Source organism: Elephas maximus, chromosome 19 (genome assembly GCF_024166365.1).
Source record: "Elephas maximus indicus isolate mEleMax1 chromosome 19, mEleMax1 primary haplotype, whole genome shotgun sequence".
NCBI lineage: Eukaryota > Metazoa > Chordata > Mammalia > Proboscidea > Elephantidae > Elephas > Elephas maximus.
The window spans coordinates 46,827,130-46,840,600 of NC_064837.1; the positions used below are offsets into that span (position 1 = coordinate 46,827,130).

General features: G+C 36.6%; 1 protein-coding gene across 6 annotated transcripts in view; it reads left to right on the forward strand.

The window, feature by feature from the left end:
* CDK12 (cyclin dependent kinase 12) overlaps positions 1-13,471 on the forward strand; it is a 60,385-nt gene that overhangs the window by 14,811 nt on the left and 32,103 nt on the right. For all 6 annotated transcript variants that reach the window (XM_049859381.1, XM_049859380.1, XM_049859382.1 and 3 more), the window contains exons 5-8: positions 289-459; positions 3,445-3,634; positions 9,361-9,417; positions 9,814-9,915. In XM_049859381.1, the coding sequence (XP_049715338.1) occupies positions 289-459; positions 3,445-3,634; positions 9,361-9,417; positions 9,814-9,915 (520 nt within the window). The remainder of the gene's footprint in view (positions 1-288; positions 460-3,444; positions 3,635-9,360; positions 9,418-9,813; positions 9,916-13,471) is intronic.

The window sequence follows — 13,471 nt, forward strand, 5'->3', positions numbered from 1 at the left end:
TAGTGACCCTGTAGGACAGAGTAGAACTGTCCATAGGGTTTCCGAAGCTATAAATATTTACGGAAGCAGACTGCCACATCTTTCTCCTGCAGAGTGGCTGGCAGGTTTGAAGTGCTAACCTTATGGTTAGCAGCTGAGTGCTTAACCACTGCACCACCAGATCTCCTTAAATAAGCATTTAAGTAGATATTAAATCTGTCTTTCAGAGTAGAGGCATATATTTGGCTGGTTCATGATGGTCGCCAAGAAATGCTAATTGATGGTGATGGTTTGAATTTGTTTTGGCAGGGGAGCTAGTGGCCTTGAAGAAAGTGAGACTAGACAATGAGAAAGAAGGCTTCCCAATTACAGCCATTCGTGAGATCAAAATCCTTCGTCAGTTGATCCATCGAAGTGTTGTTAACATGAAGGAAATTGTCACAGATAAACAAGATGCACTGGATTTCAAGAAGGACAAAGGTACTAGCAGAAAACTTTCTACAGGGTAGTTTGATAATGATCTTATTTTCCTTAACTTTTTTGCTTGTTATAATTTTTTAATACGTAGTGCTAAAGTATAGCTTCTTTCTGTACTCCCTGCCAGAATTAAGATGTTGGCAGATTGCTCTTGTGCTGGGCAGTGCTTATTTTTTTTAATATTTATTCTTTGTCAGTGTACTCTTCATACTTTTAGAAATCCTTGTTAATCATTAAAATATGCATTAGGTAGGGTCTGCTGTCACATCTAATAAGACAAGATAAATGATAAAAGACCATCTTCCAACCAACTGTCCGTAGGTTTTTAAAGTCTTTTTTTTTTTTTTGGTAAGAAATTGTATTGTAATAACAATAATTTGATATCATCCAACCTGCCTTTTATAAAGCAAATCTGAACAGGGCTTAGAGATGGGCACCTGAAGATAGAGCTTTTAGGGTCAAGTGAAGCGATGGCACCTGTAAATATAGTTTGGAATGTTAAAAGAGAGTGTGGTTGAGATGTATAAAATTAGGACAGTAAGGGATAAAGTGAAGATAGAGTTACAGAGCCTCAAGGATATTAGCACTAGGGGAGCGACACCCCTTGAGTTTAAGAAAAGTAGTTTTAAAGCAAACAAAAAGAAAAGTGCTTACACAACAGTACTTAGGGTCAAATCTGAATAGAATTAAGAATACTGGACCCATTTCAGGGTGTGTGTCAGTTTTTTTTTTGTCCTGATTATAAAAATAATGCAATGTGTAGATAGTGTTTAGAAGGATTCATAAGAAATTGTTAATCGGTTGCTTCTGGAAAGGGGTTTACTTTTAATCCTTGGATTCTGTACTATTTAAATTTAAAAAAATTTTTTTAAGCTATAAAATCATGAACAACTGGATGTGATGCATTCCCATTGCGGAAAAATTGAAGAGTAAGAAAAAGAAAAAAATAATCACTTCTCTCCCACTTCGACTCAATATACCATCATCCATAGAAAACCACTGTAGTATTAACATTTTGGCATATTTCCTTTCACTACTTTATATTATACATATTATATTATTTTAATATAACTGAGATCAAAGTGGGCTTTGGTGGTGCAGTGATTAAGTGATATGGCTACTTACCAAAAGGTTGGAAGTTTGAATCCACCAGCTGCTCCTTGGAAACCCTGTGGGGCAGTTCTGTTCTATCTCATAGGATTGCTAGGAGTCAGAATCAACTCAATGGCAATGGGTTTGTTTGTTTTTTGAGTTCAAAGTATATTTAGTGTTTTATAACTAAATATATGTCATAATTTCCAATATTATTAATGTGTTTTAATGATTGCAAATAAAGATAGATGAACCCAGAGTTGCTTTACCATTCCTTTGTTAAACATTTTGTTTCTAATTTTGGTTTAATATTATAACAACATTGCATTGAGCATTTTGTGCATAAATCTTGGCATTTTGATTTATTTCCTTGGTGTAGCTTCTTAGAAGTAGAATTTCATATTAATGATAGGTTGCTAGAAGCAAGATAGTAACAATTTATGTCCTACCAGTGAATGCCCATCATTGTACCCTCCCCAACATCTTGATAGATGAGGTATGATACCATTATTTTGGATTGAATTTCTTATTTTCTGAGTTTTCTCCCTATATGTTTATCAGTTTTATTTACTTTCTTTTTTTTTAAGTTGTCTTTTTATGTTTTATGTTGACTTCTTTCCAATCTTACTGTTTTTCTTATTAATTTGTATGACGTCTTAGGTGAATTTCTCTTAGAGATCATGAATCTCTTTGAACATTTTGCAAAAGCTATGGACTCACACTTTTTAAAAAATGCACATTTGTTTAAAATGGTACATAATATTTTAGAGAATTTACAGACTTTTTGAAGCTCATCCCCTAGAGTAGGAATTATTGACGGCACAGTGGTTAAGAGCACGGCTGCTAACCAAAAGGTCGGCAGTTCGAATCTACCAGCCGCTCCTTGGAAACCCCATGGGACAGTTTTGCTCTGTCCTACAGGGTCGCTATAAGTCAGAATCAACTTGATGGCAATGGGTTTGTTTTTGGTTCTTTGTTTATGCTACTATAAGACAATTTTGGACTAATTAGATCATTGTCTGACCAGGTCTAGTATTTCTTATGTAATAAAAGTTGCCGCTATCATAAACAAAAAAAAAGACCTGTTGCTATCGAGTTGTCTCTGACTCATAGAGACCTTGTAGGACAGAGTAGAACTGCCCCATAAAGTTTCCAAGGAGCGCCTGGTGGATTTAAACTGTCAACCTTTTGGTTAGCAGCTGTAGCTCTTAACCACTATGCCACTAGGGCTTCCGCTGCTATCACATTCCCTGCCAAAAGTGGAAAGATAGTGTGGATTTCATATCTTTCACAGTTGTTTGGAGCACTTCTTACTCCTTGTATTTACTTCTAAATTAAGGGGCCAAATTAGATGAGGTTTTTTTTTTTGTTTTTTTTGTTTTTTTTTTTTCAGTTTTTAAATACTATGAATTTCACTAATAATCTATATACCATGATGGGCCTGGCATTTTATGTATCCTGCTAACTAATGTAAAGCCTTCACAAAAGTAGTCATAGACAATTCATAACAAATGGACACGACTGTGTTACAAATAAAACTTTATTTATAACAACAAGAGGTTGTTTGGATTTGGCTATAGGTTCATAATTTGCTAACCTCTTGTTTAGATCATAAAAGTCAGTACAATCTGATCAGGGCAATTGTCCCCTTAAGACATAAGTAGTCCAAAAAGCGCTGGACTAGTAATCAGATTAATTCAAATAGTTGTGCTGTTGTTTATTCTTAGAAGAGCTAGTTATTCAGATCATTCAGTTTCTTCACCCATAAAATTAAAAGGTTGTCCCAGAGAGTCTTATGGTCTTAGGGACAACTCTTAAAATTGTATTAAAATTTGAGATATTGTTATTTTAGCATTGTTTTTGTCTTATTTGTAATTTTTTTTTCATCTCGTGTAGGTGCCTTTTACCTTGTATTTGAGTATATGGACCATGACTTAATGGGACTATTAGAATCTGGTTTGGTGCACTTTTCTGAGGATCATATCAAGTCATTCATGAAACAGCTAATGGAAGGATTGGATTACTGTCACAAAAAGAATTTCCTGCATCGAGATATTAAGTGTTCTAACATTTTGCTGAACAACAGGTAATATAGTAACCAAATGGGGTTAAACACTTTTATTCCTCTCCTCTAACGCCCTTAGTTTTAACTAGTTATTTGGGATTATAGATAAACCTGGTAGTGCAGATTTTTTTGCTTTTACAAACACCTGATGTTTTACTTGAGAAATAACTTAGGATAAGGGTACTGTGATCACCAGAGCCTCCAGACTCAGTTTTGGTAAGGAATTAACAGAGGCAGGATTGTAAAAATTTTTTAAATGCAAGTATTCTAGGGAATCACTCATCCTGCAACAGTGTTCAGAAAGCTTTTGCCGTATTTAGTAAATAATACTGTTGTAGCCCTAAACAAAATCAAACACACATTGAGTCCTTGGTGATATTCCCCGTTACTTAGTGGAGGAGAGTATGCCTGCTCCTTTAACTGCTCTTGAGCCTTTCTCACACGTTTCAGAGTAAATACAGGTGTAGTTGGTGACTGACCCTTCTGTCCAACACTTACTCCTAGATTTTAATATTATAGACAGACAAGAATTTGGTGATGAACAGGTATGAATGTTTCAGAAGTGTTCATCATCTGCTTCTTCCTCAGTAGTCATTTGCTGCCTTGATGATGTCTGAAGAATTATTTGCTCTAGTTTTTTTTCTGTTTTTTGTAAAGCCCTACCTATTAAGGGGTAAAGAGGAGCCCAGTATTTGGTTCTTCAGGTAACTGGGCTATTTATATCCATCTGTGTCTGATTCGCCCATTGTTTTAAACATTTCTGTTCAGTTCTGTTTAACAGACAATATCTGTATAGGAATATGGAATGATTATAACACATTTCCTGTCCTTATGGCATGGGGTGATCAACCTTCTAGGTTTATACAGAACTGTCCTGGTTTTAATACAAAAGTCCCATGTGGGATGATTGGTCACCCTGTGGAGCTCAGAGTTTAACAGGGGACTTAAATGAATTGCTCAATTCAGTAAACATTTATTAAGCTCAGTTATTTTTTCATATTAAGTAGGTCAGTATTAGAGCAAGAAGGTGACACACGTAATGGTGAGAGTTGAAGCCGGACAGTTGCAAGGGGCTAATTTGAGGATCTTGTATATCCCACTAAGGAGTTTAAACTTTCATCTGTAGGTGATAGGGAGCTATTGAACAGTGCTGGTTTGGGTTTTTTTTTTTTGTTGGTTTTTAATTATACAAGTAATACATTCTTTTAAATTGTGTGGTTACACAAGTATAGATGAGACCAAATTGTTTTAGATCTAGGAGAAATACAATTAATCTGTCACTAAATGATCCCTATATGGTGTATAGACTGCAGGCAGGGAGACCTATTAAGAACATCCTAAGAAATAGTAACTGAACTAACCAAGGCATTGCTAATAGGGATGAACAGGTTGGACTTGGTAGATCAGTAGACTTTGGTGAGTGAGTGGGGAATGAATGAGAAAAAGTACTTTTAAGATAACACCCATATTTATTACTTGAGAAACTATCTAAATGGTTGGCACTACCAGTCAGTATAGAGAATACTGAAGGAAAAGCAGGTTGGGTAGGGTGGAGAGTGAGTCTCTTTTGGATATGTTTATTAGCGTGATGATATCTAATAGACATAGGGTCATATGGGAGATCCAAACTACCAGTATAGATTTGGGAGTTAAAAATATTGAAAAGATGTCAAAAGGTAGAATCCAAGGGAATAGTTAAAGAGATAGAAAATATCATGAATGCAAGATAGGCAAGTTTAAGAAGGGATTGGTCATTGATATCAGGTGATGCAGACAGATGGTAAGCTGTAAGAAGAATGTGAAGATAAAGGGTCAGTGATGACTTTACTGTAGAGTAAGTGGGTGGGTAGTGCAGTTAACAGGAGGTAGAGGTATATATGTCTTTTTATTTTAAGGATGGCAGAGACTTGGGCATATTTAAAGGAACAGGGTTCTAGAGGAGTTGGGATCATGGCCACACTTAGAGGGATTATCCTTGAATAAGGGATTGACGTACTTTCTGTAATTAAACAGAAAGAGGAAGGAAAGATAATAGATTCAACTAAGTTTATAGATGAAATGTTAAGTAGCTTTCATCTTAGGACTTATGTCAGTGAAGAAGAAAAAAACTGTACTCTTGAAAGTGAGAGGCAGGGGGTGGACTAGGGCATTAAGGAGAATGCCAAAGGTTGGTAATGACAGCCAAGCAGGAGAGGTTGCTTGCCAAAGATAAGCAAAGGACTAACAAACAGCATTCAGGGCCTAACTGAGATAGGAAACCACACATTTTGTAGTGGGACCAATCTATATAATTGTGTGATTTTTTTTCTTCAGCTTTTGTTCAGCTCTCTAGGTAGCAGCAGAAAACGTAGATTCTCTGTTGATCTGGAATTAAGAGACATATGAATTAGATATATTAAAAGATAATAAGTGATGGGAACTATCAAGACAGTACTTTGGTTAACTGGTCAAAGGAGAAAATGTAATGGAGAGCTGATAAACTGGGAGGAAATAAAGACATCAAGTACTTGAAAATCTGTGATCAAAAAGCAGTTAAACTAATGGTCTCAGAAGGGAATCCTTGCAAATCTCTATATTCAGCTTATTCTTGTGATGTTCTGGCCTAATAAACAATATAATGACACTTCTATTTTATATTGCCAAATGTTTACCAGTACTTCCACACTTCATACTGTATCACCATAATGGTTCATTTGGAAGGGAAAAGCAGTAATTAGTAACTGAGTGGTATCAGGATGATCTGTCATATACTATTATTACGTTCAAGGTACATTTATTTAATACCCTTGGTGGTACCGTACCGTACCCGTTGCCATCGAGTCGATTTCAACTCATAGCGACCCTAAAGGACAGAGTAGAACTGCCCCATAGAGTTTCTAAGGAGCACCTGGTGGATTTGAACTGCCAACCTTTTGGTTAGCAGCAGTGGCACTTAACCACTACGCCACCAGGGTTTCTCCCTGTGTGGTACACTATTTAATTTTGTCAGAGTATTTACAGTCAAATGTAGTGATGTCTGTAACTCAAAATACTACAGGAAAAAATAGAAGGAGGCAAATATGGTAAGCACTCCACTAGTAACTGAGAGGTTGGCCATTCACACTCACCCAGAGGTGCCTCTGAAGAAAGGCCTAGCAATTTGCTTCCGAAAAGTCACAGCCTTGGAAACCCTGTGAAGCGCAATTCTACTCTGCAGCATGTGAGGCCACCATGAGTCGGAATCAACTCAATGGCTACTGGTTTGGTTTTTTTGGTTTATGTGCCAGATGGGGCAGTGATGGTTTAGTGATAGAATTCTCACCTTCCATGCAGGAGATGTGGTTTTGATTCCTGGCCAGTACCCCTCAAGCACAGCCACCACCCCCATCTGTCACTGGAGGCTTGTGTGTTGTTGTGATGCTGAACTAATTTCAGTGGAGCTTCCAGAATAGGAAGAAAGGCCTGGTGATCTACTTCCCAAAAAATCAGCCCCCCCCAAAAAAACCCCTATGGATCACAGTGGTCTGATCCCATTGTGCATAGGGTTGCCACGAAGCTGGGGCTGACTCGATGGCAGCTAACAACAACATGTGCCAGATAGGAAATATGCTAAGTGCTGATAATATGTAGGTCTAGCCCCTTTTTCATAACTGTGTGTCTGTTGCCATTTTAATTTTCATTCCTGCTGTTTGCTCTGAGTCTGGGATCATTTCAGGCTCTCAGTAAGAATGCCAAGGGATTAGAGAAACCCTCTTTGTCCCAATATAGGGCTCAAGTCAACTATCCTTTACTTCTTACTTTTCTCAGAGTTTGCTTATAAATTAAGCTTAAGAAAAATATAATGATATTTAGGGCAAATGAGTAGTTGTCCATAATCTTTGCTAGAAATGATAAGGGTTGAATTAGAATTTTGTTGCTAGTAGTTACTGTCTTTTAGTATCTTATCATATTGCTCATACTTTGGGGAACACATCCTAGCATAGTCTCTATCTGTATTTTTTTGCCTTATCTGCACTATCAGGCTCTTAAACTTTTCCTTGATATCACTGTCAAAGACAGAATACTGAGCAAAGTCAAATGTGGTTGTGATCCCTCTAAGGGAATGAGTCTTAGAGTGTGGTCCTCAGACCAGCAGCATTGGTGTGTATACACTTCTTAGAAATGGAGATGTGTAGGCTATGACCTACTGAATCCACATCTCTGGAATGGGGCCCAGGAAACTTTTTTTTTTTTTTTTTTCCTTTTTTATTTATTGTGCTTTAAGTGAAAGTTTACAAATCAAGTCATTCTCTCATATAAAAAGTTACACACACCTTGCTATGTACTCCTAACTGCTCTCCCCCTAATGAGACAGCACATTCCTCCTTTCCGCCCTCTATTCCCCATGTCCATTCAGCTAGCTCCTGTCCCACTCTTCCCTCCCATCTCACCTCCAGATAGGAGTTGCCCACATAGTCTTGTGTCTCCTTGAGCCAAGAAGCTCACTCCTCACCAGTATCGTTACCTATCTTATAGTCCAGTCCCGTCTCTGTCTGGAGAGTTGGCTTCAGGAATGGTTCGAATCTTGGAGTAACAACAAAGGGTCCAGGGACCATGACCTCCCAGTTACCTCTAATCTCAGTCAGACCATTAAGCCTCGTCTTTTTACGAGAATTTGAGATCTATATCCCACTGTTCTCCTGCTCCATCAGGGATTCCCTGTTGTGTTCCCTGTCAGGGCAGTGATCAGTGGTAGCCAGGCACCCTCTAGTTCTTCCATTCTCAGGCTGATAGAGTCTCTGGTTTATGTGGCTCTTTCTGTTTCTTGGGCTCGTTTTTACCATATGTCTTTGGTATTCTTCATTCTCCTTTGCTCCTGGTGGATAGAGTCCAATTGATGCGTCTTAGATGGCCACTTGCTAGCATGGGAAACTGTTTTTAACAAGATTTCCAGGTGATTCTTAATTTACATTAAAGCCCGAGAACCTTTCCAAGGTGATAGTTGTGTATCTTTTGGGCATAGGTGATGACAGTATTAGTCAAGGAGGATCTTGTTAATCATAAAAAATTGTTTGCTCCAATCAAAGCTGTACTCCCTGTTTGACAGAATCTGTTACAGCCAAAGGTTGCAGTTTACTTTTTATTTCAAAAAATGTAAAAATTACAAAAATATCAGGACACTAATATTATCAATATATATACCCATCACTGAATTTAACAGTTATATGGTAAAATTATTAACATTTTGCCATATTTGCCTCCTTTTTATTTTTTTGCTGGAATATTTTAAGTTATAGACATCATGCCATTTGATCCTAAATTCTCTGACAAAATTATTCTCTAATTTTCCAGCACCCAGTCCATATGTTTTTTCAGTTATCTCAAAAATGTCATTCGCAGCTAGTGTGTTCAAATCAGAATCAATCAAGGATTATGAATTAGATTTGGCTTCTTAGGTCTCTTAATCTTGAACAACCCATCCCTTTTTTTTCCCCACAATAAGTATTTAATCTAGCAGGTTCTAGGCGCTGTTGCTTAACTGAAAGATAGAAGAATTAGTTAAGGAGTTAAATCCTAAATTTGCAGTAATAGTTCAAAAACAGGCATGAGGTGTGTTAGAGGGGAGTAGTCAAAAGAAGCTTAATCTGGGGGAGTGACCATTGAGAGTTAAAGAGAGCAGAGATTAAAATTTGTCATTCCTTTAACTCCTGAATTTGCACTAGACTTTTCAGTTGTGGTTTGGAGGGTGCTGATGTCACTCATAAAAGCAATTGTCTTTTGTTTTGCAGTGGGCAAATCAAGCTAGCAGATTTTGGACTTGCTCGACTTTATAACTCTGAAGAGAGGTAAGACATTCATCAAAATTATATGTGGAAAATGGGAAAGAATTCTTTTTATTCTTGGATATTCTAGCAAGTCACAGTACTTGTCAGAGTTCCTTGATTCTCTGAATGTGTTACCACCCTAGGTTTTAGACAATAAATTCTATTTAAATGATTGAATCAACCCTTGGTTGAAACATGTCAACCCAAATGGGAATGGAAGTTCTTTCTTCATCTCTTATTTCTATCCAGTTTATTTTGAACTGTTATGTTGCTATGGAGCTGTTTTTAACAGTCCCATCTTTAATTGGCAGCTATGTCTATTTTCGGGAATAGAAATTCTAGTGTATAAGTTTTGTACAAATATTTTTAATTGGGAGCCATCTTATATTTATGTCATGGTTGTTTCTTACATTTCAGTCGCCCTTACACAAACAAAGTCATTACTCTGTGGTACCGACCTCCAGAACTGCTGTTGGGAGAAGAACGTTATACACCAGCCATAGATGTATGGAGCTGTGGGTAAGGGTCTCTTAACTTTCTCTTTTGTCTGTAGCTCACATATTGTTGACACGTATTCTGTTTTCTCTCCACGTTAGCTTTTTGCAGCTCTTGTTTAAGTTCAAAAATATGAGGATAAACTTTTGGACAGATTTCAGAGAAATTTGCTGAATATTTCTTAATATCAGAGACATGCTTTTTCTTTTTTTAACATTTCCCCAATTGTTTTTTAATTTTTCGGGGGGGTACGTTTTGTTTGCATTGGTATTCAGATAAGGTCTAGAGATTGTTATTGATTGATAATGTCTCAAGTCTTTTCATCTATAGGCCCCTTTCTATCTGTAGATTGTTCCTCCATGTCTCTTGTTTTCTTTTTCCTTACAATTTGTAAGGGTCATTTGTCCTGTAGTTTCCCACAGTCTGTATTTTGCTAAATGCATTCCCATGGTGTTTTTTTAAAAGCGTGGTTCTCTACTCTCTTTTATTTCCTCTAAATTGTAAATGGATTCAAGTTTGATTCTCAATCCCTCACCCATCCCAGAGCTATTTTACAGGTGGTTTTGAGTACTTCTAACAGAAGTTATATTATCAACGTTATATCAGGGTTGGGGTAGGGGGCAATGGGAGCCTCTACTTAGAGTACAGACATTAAATGAGTTCAGTGTCTGTAGAGAATTTAAAAACAATAACTAATAACAATAAAAACAGATTATTCTGCTTTTTATTATCACCATGTGCAGGTAGTTCTAAATAATGTCAATGATAAAACATTCATCCCCATCAGGGCAGGGTAGACACACACACGTCATTCATACCACTGTACGTAATACGTAGTTGTCTTTTTTTGAGACATCAGCTGTTGGTGCTCATTGCCCAGATCAGTTAATTCATTTGTGTTTGCTTTGTAATGGCCATATTCTATCATTCCTTTCTGAAATAATTTTATAAAGATAGATAACTTCTCATCTCTTTGGCTAACCCTAGATACAAATTGGAAACCCTCATGGCATAGTGGTTAAGTGCTACGGCTGCTAACCAAAGGGTCAGCAGTTCGAATCTGCCAGGTGCTCCTTGGAAACTCCATGGGGCAGATATACTCTGTCCTATAGGGTCTCAATGAGTCGGAATCAACTCGACGGCACTGGGTTTGGTTTGGTTTCTTTTAGGTACAAATTATGTAGGAAAGGTAGGATAAAGATTCTTTAATTTCATTTACCAGTTTTCAGGATAATGAGGTTTTCTAGCATCCTTCAAAAGTGACCAATATGAGAGGTTTTTTTGGTTTGATTTTGTTTTGTTTTAGTTTCATTATGAACTCATGGGTTTAAACATATTTGATGTGTTGTAATTCATTGTGGCTATTCTTATTTCTACTCAAATTGTTCAATCTTTGGCTAGTGGGAACTTACTCAGATTAATTCTTGAGTCCTTTTGACATATCCATAATAGTTTTTGATGACCTTTCTTGTTTGACAAGGTTCTAAGCTCATCCTGTATATTTCTTAACCCCAGACCTGAAGTCAACCATTTGTCTAAGGAATCTGGGTTCCTTTTAGTGGAAAATGATATTTAGAGACCACAGTTTGGATGTTGGCACGTAGACGTTTTAAGTGGGCCATGTTAGTTAAATGTTTCTTATGTTGTATGATTTATGCACACATGCTGTCCTTGACCTCCATGCTTTATGATTCAGACATATATACTTCCCAGTGGAGCATATCACTTTTCCCCATTCTTTCCCACCTCTATTAATGTCAGTCTTTAAAAGGAGCACAGGGAGGTTTTATTTCAAAATTCAAAAGGGTGAGGGAGAGAGAGTATAATTTCTGTGGTAGCCTGCCCAAATCAAATGAAGCTTTAGTTAAATTCTAGTGACTCAAGCTGGGTGTGTTTGTGTTCTGGACTATTTGCTTTAATAGTATTAGCATTTAAATTGTCACAACTAGGCTTTAAAGTTAACGCCCCATTAAGATGCATGGGGAAAGTTCATAGCTCTATTGGTACTATTATTTCAGTCTGTGCAACCTGCCACCTCAGTGCAGTAGCAAAGTACTGATTACATAGTGAACACGCTTTCCCCACCAAAGGGCTTTAAACTAAAAGAAAACACAAAACATGCTTGGAAATGAAGACTATAGAAAATTAGGCTTTTTTTTAAAGCTTATTGACTCATTGAGTTGAGCTCTAACTTGACTTTTCATGCTAGCTTACTACTTTGGTGATCTAAGAAGATCTTTACAGAGAGTTGTGAGAGCAGATTTAGTTCGCAAATCAGAGGAGAAACTAGAAAAACTAGTACAACAAATTGTACCTAGTGTCTGGAAACCCAGCTTTTTTTCCTGCTTTTTACATAACCAGTTGTGACAGTACTGTATTTGGAACTTGATTTGGGAGTTAGTATGGGAGACAGAATTAAATTTACTTTTCCATCTCTAGATAAGGTTTGAGAGAATATTAGAAGTTCAAATTTGTCTTCTATCATTTGAGGTTAATAAATGCAGTCTGCATAATAGAAAGGTGCTAATTACTTTAAAAAACTAGGGTTTTTAATTCCCATAGCCAACTCTTCAGACAAAGATTAGAATGGACTATAAGACATAAAATGATACTCGTGAAGAGAGTGCTTCTTAGCTCAAGTAGGAGACTAAATGGGCAGCTCCTGTTGGGAGGTGAGAGGAGAAGGCAAAAAGGGATAGGAGCTGGTTGAATGGGCGTGCGAAATCTGGGGTGGACAGGGAGAGTATGCTCTCACATTATAGGGAGAGCAACTAGGGTCACCTAACAATGTGTATATGGGTTTTTGTGTGATAAGTTAGATTGAACTGTAAATTTTCACTTAAAGCACAATTTAAAAAAAGAAAAACTAGGCTTGTTTCTGAAATTTAGTCAAGCTAAAGAATTTCAAAGTAAGTCTGTATACTTTGGTTTTATGAATACTTATAAATAAATATCAATTCAAAGCACAGGCCAAAGCAGAGATTCTTTGTCCTTTTTTTTTTTTCTTTCCCCACTTTTTAAAAAAATGAAATATTTCAGGCATATAAAAAAGTATACAGTATTCATATAAGATTTCCCTTTATTTTAAACTTATGAAATAATTCTAAGCTTACGGAAAAGTTGCAAGAATAGTACAATGAAGTTTGGTATAGCCTTTATCCAAATTCACTAAATTTTTTTTAATCTTTTTATTGAGGTACACAATAAACTGCATATACTTAAAATGTACTCTTCGATAAGTTTGGACGTATATACACACCATTGTCGCTTTGTACTCTCTCTCTCACCCACACACCCCTTTCCCAGGCAACTATGATTCTGCTTTTGTCACTGTAGATTAATTTTCATTTTCTGAAATTTTATATAAATGAAATCATAGTATGTACAGTATGTTTCCTCTGGCATCTTTCACTCAGCATGATTAATTTGAGATTCATTCATGTCAGAATTTTTAACATCTTACCACACATTTCCTTTATCATTCTCTACATATATATATACATATGTATATGAAATATCGTATAACACAATAGATAATATGTACATAGACTAAAATATGACTGTATGTATATATATATGT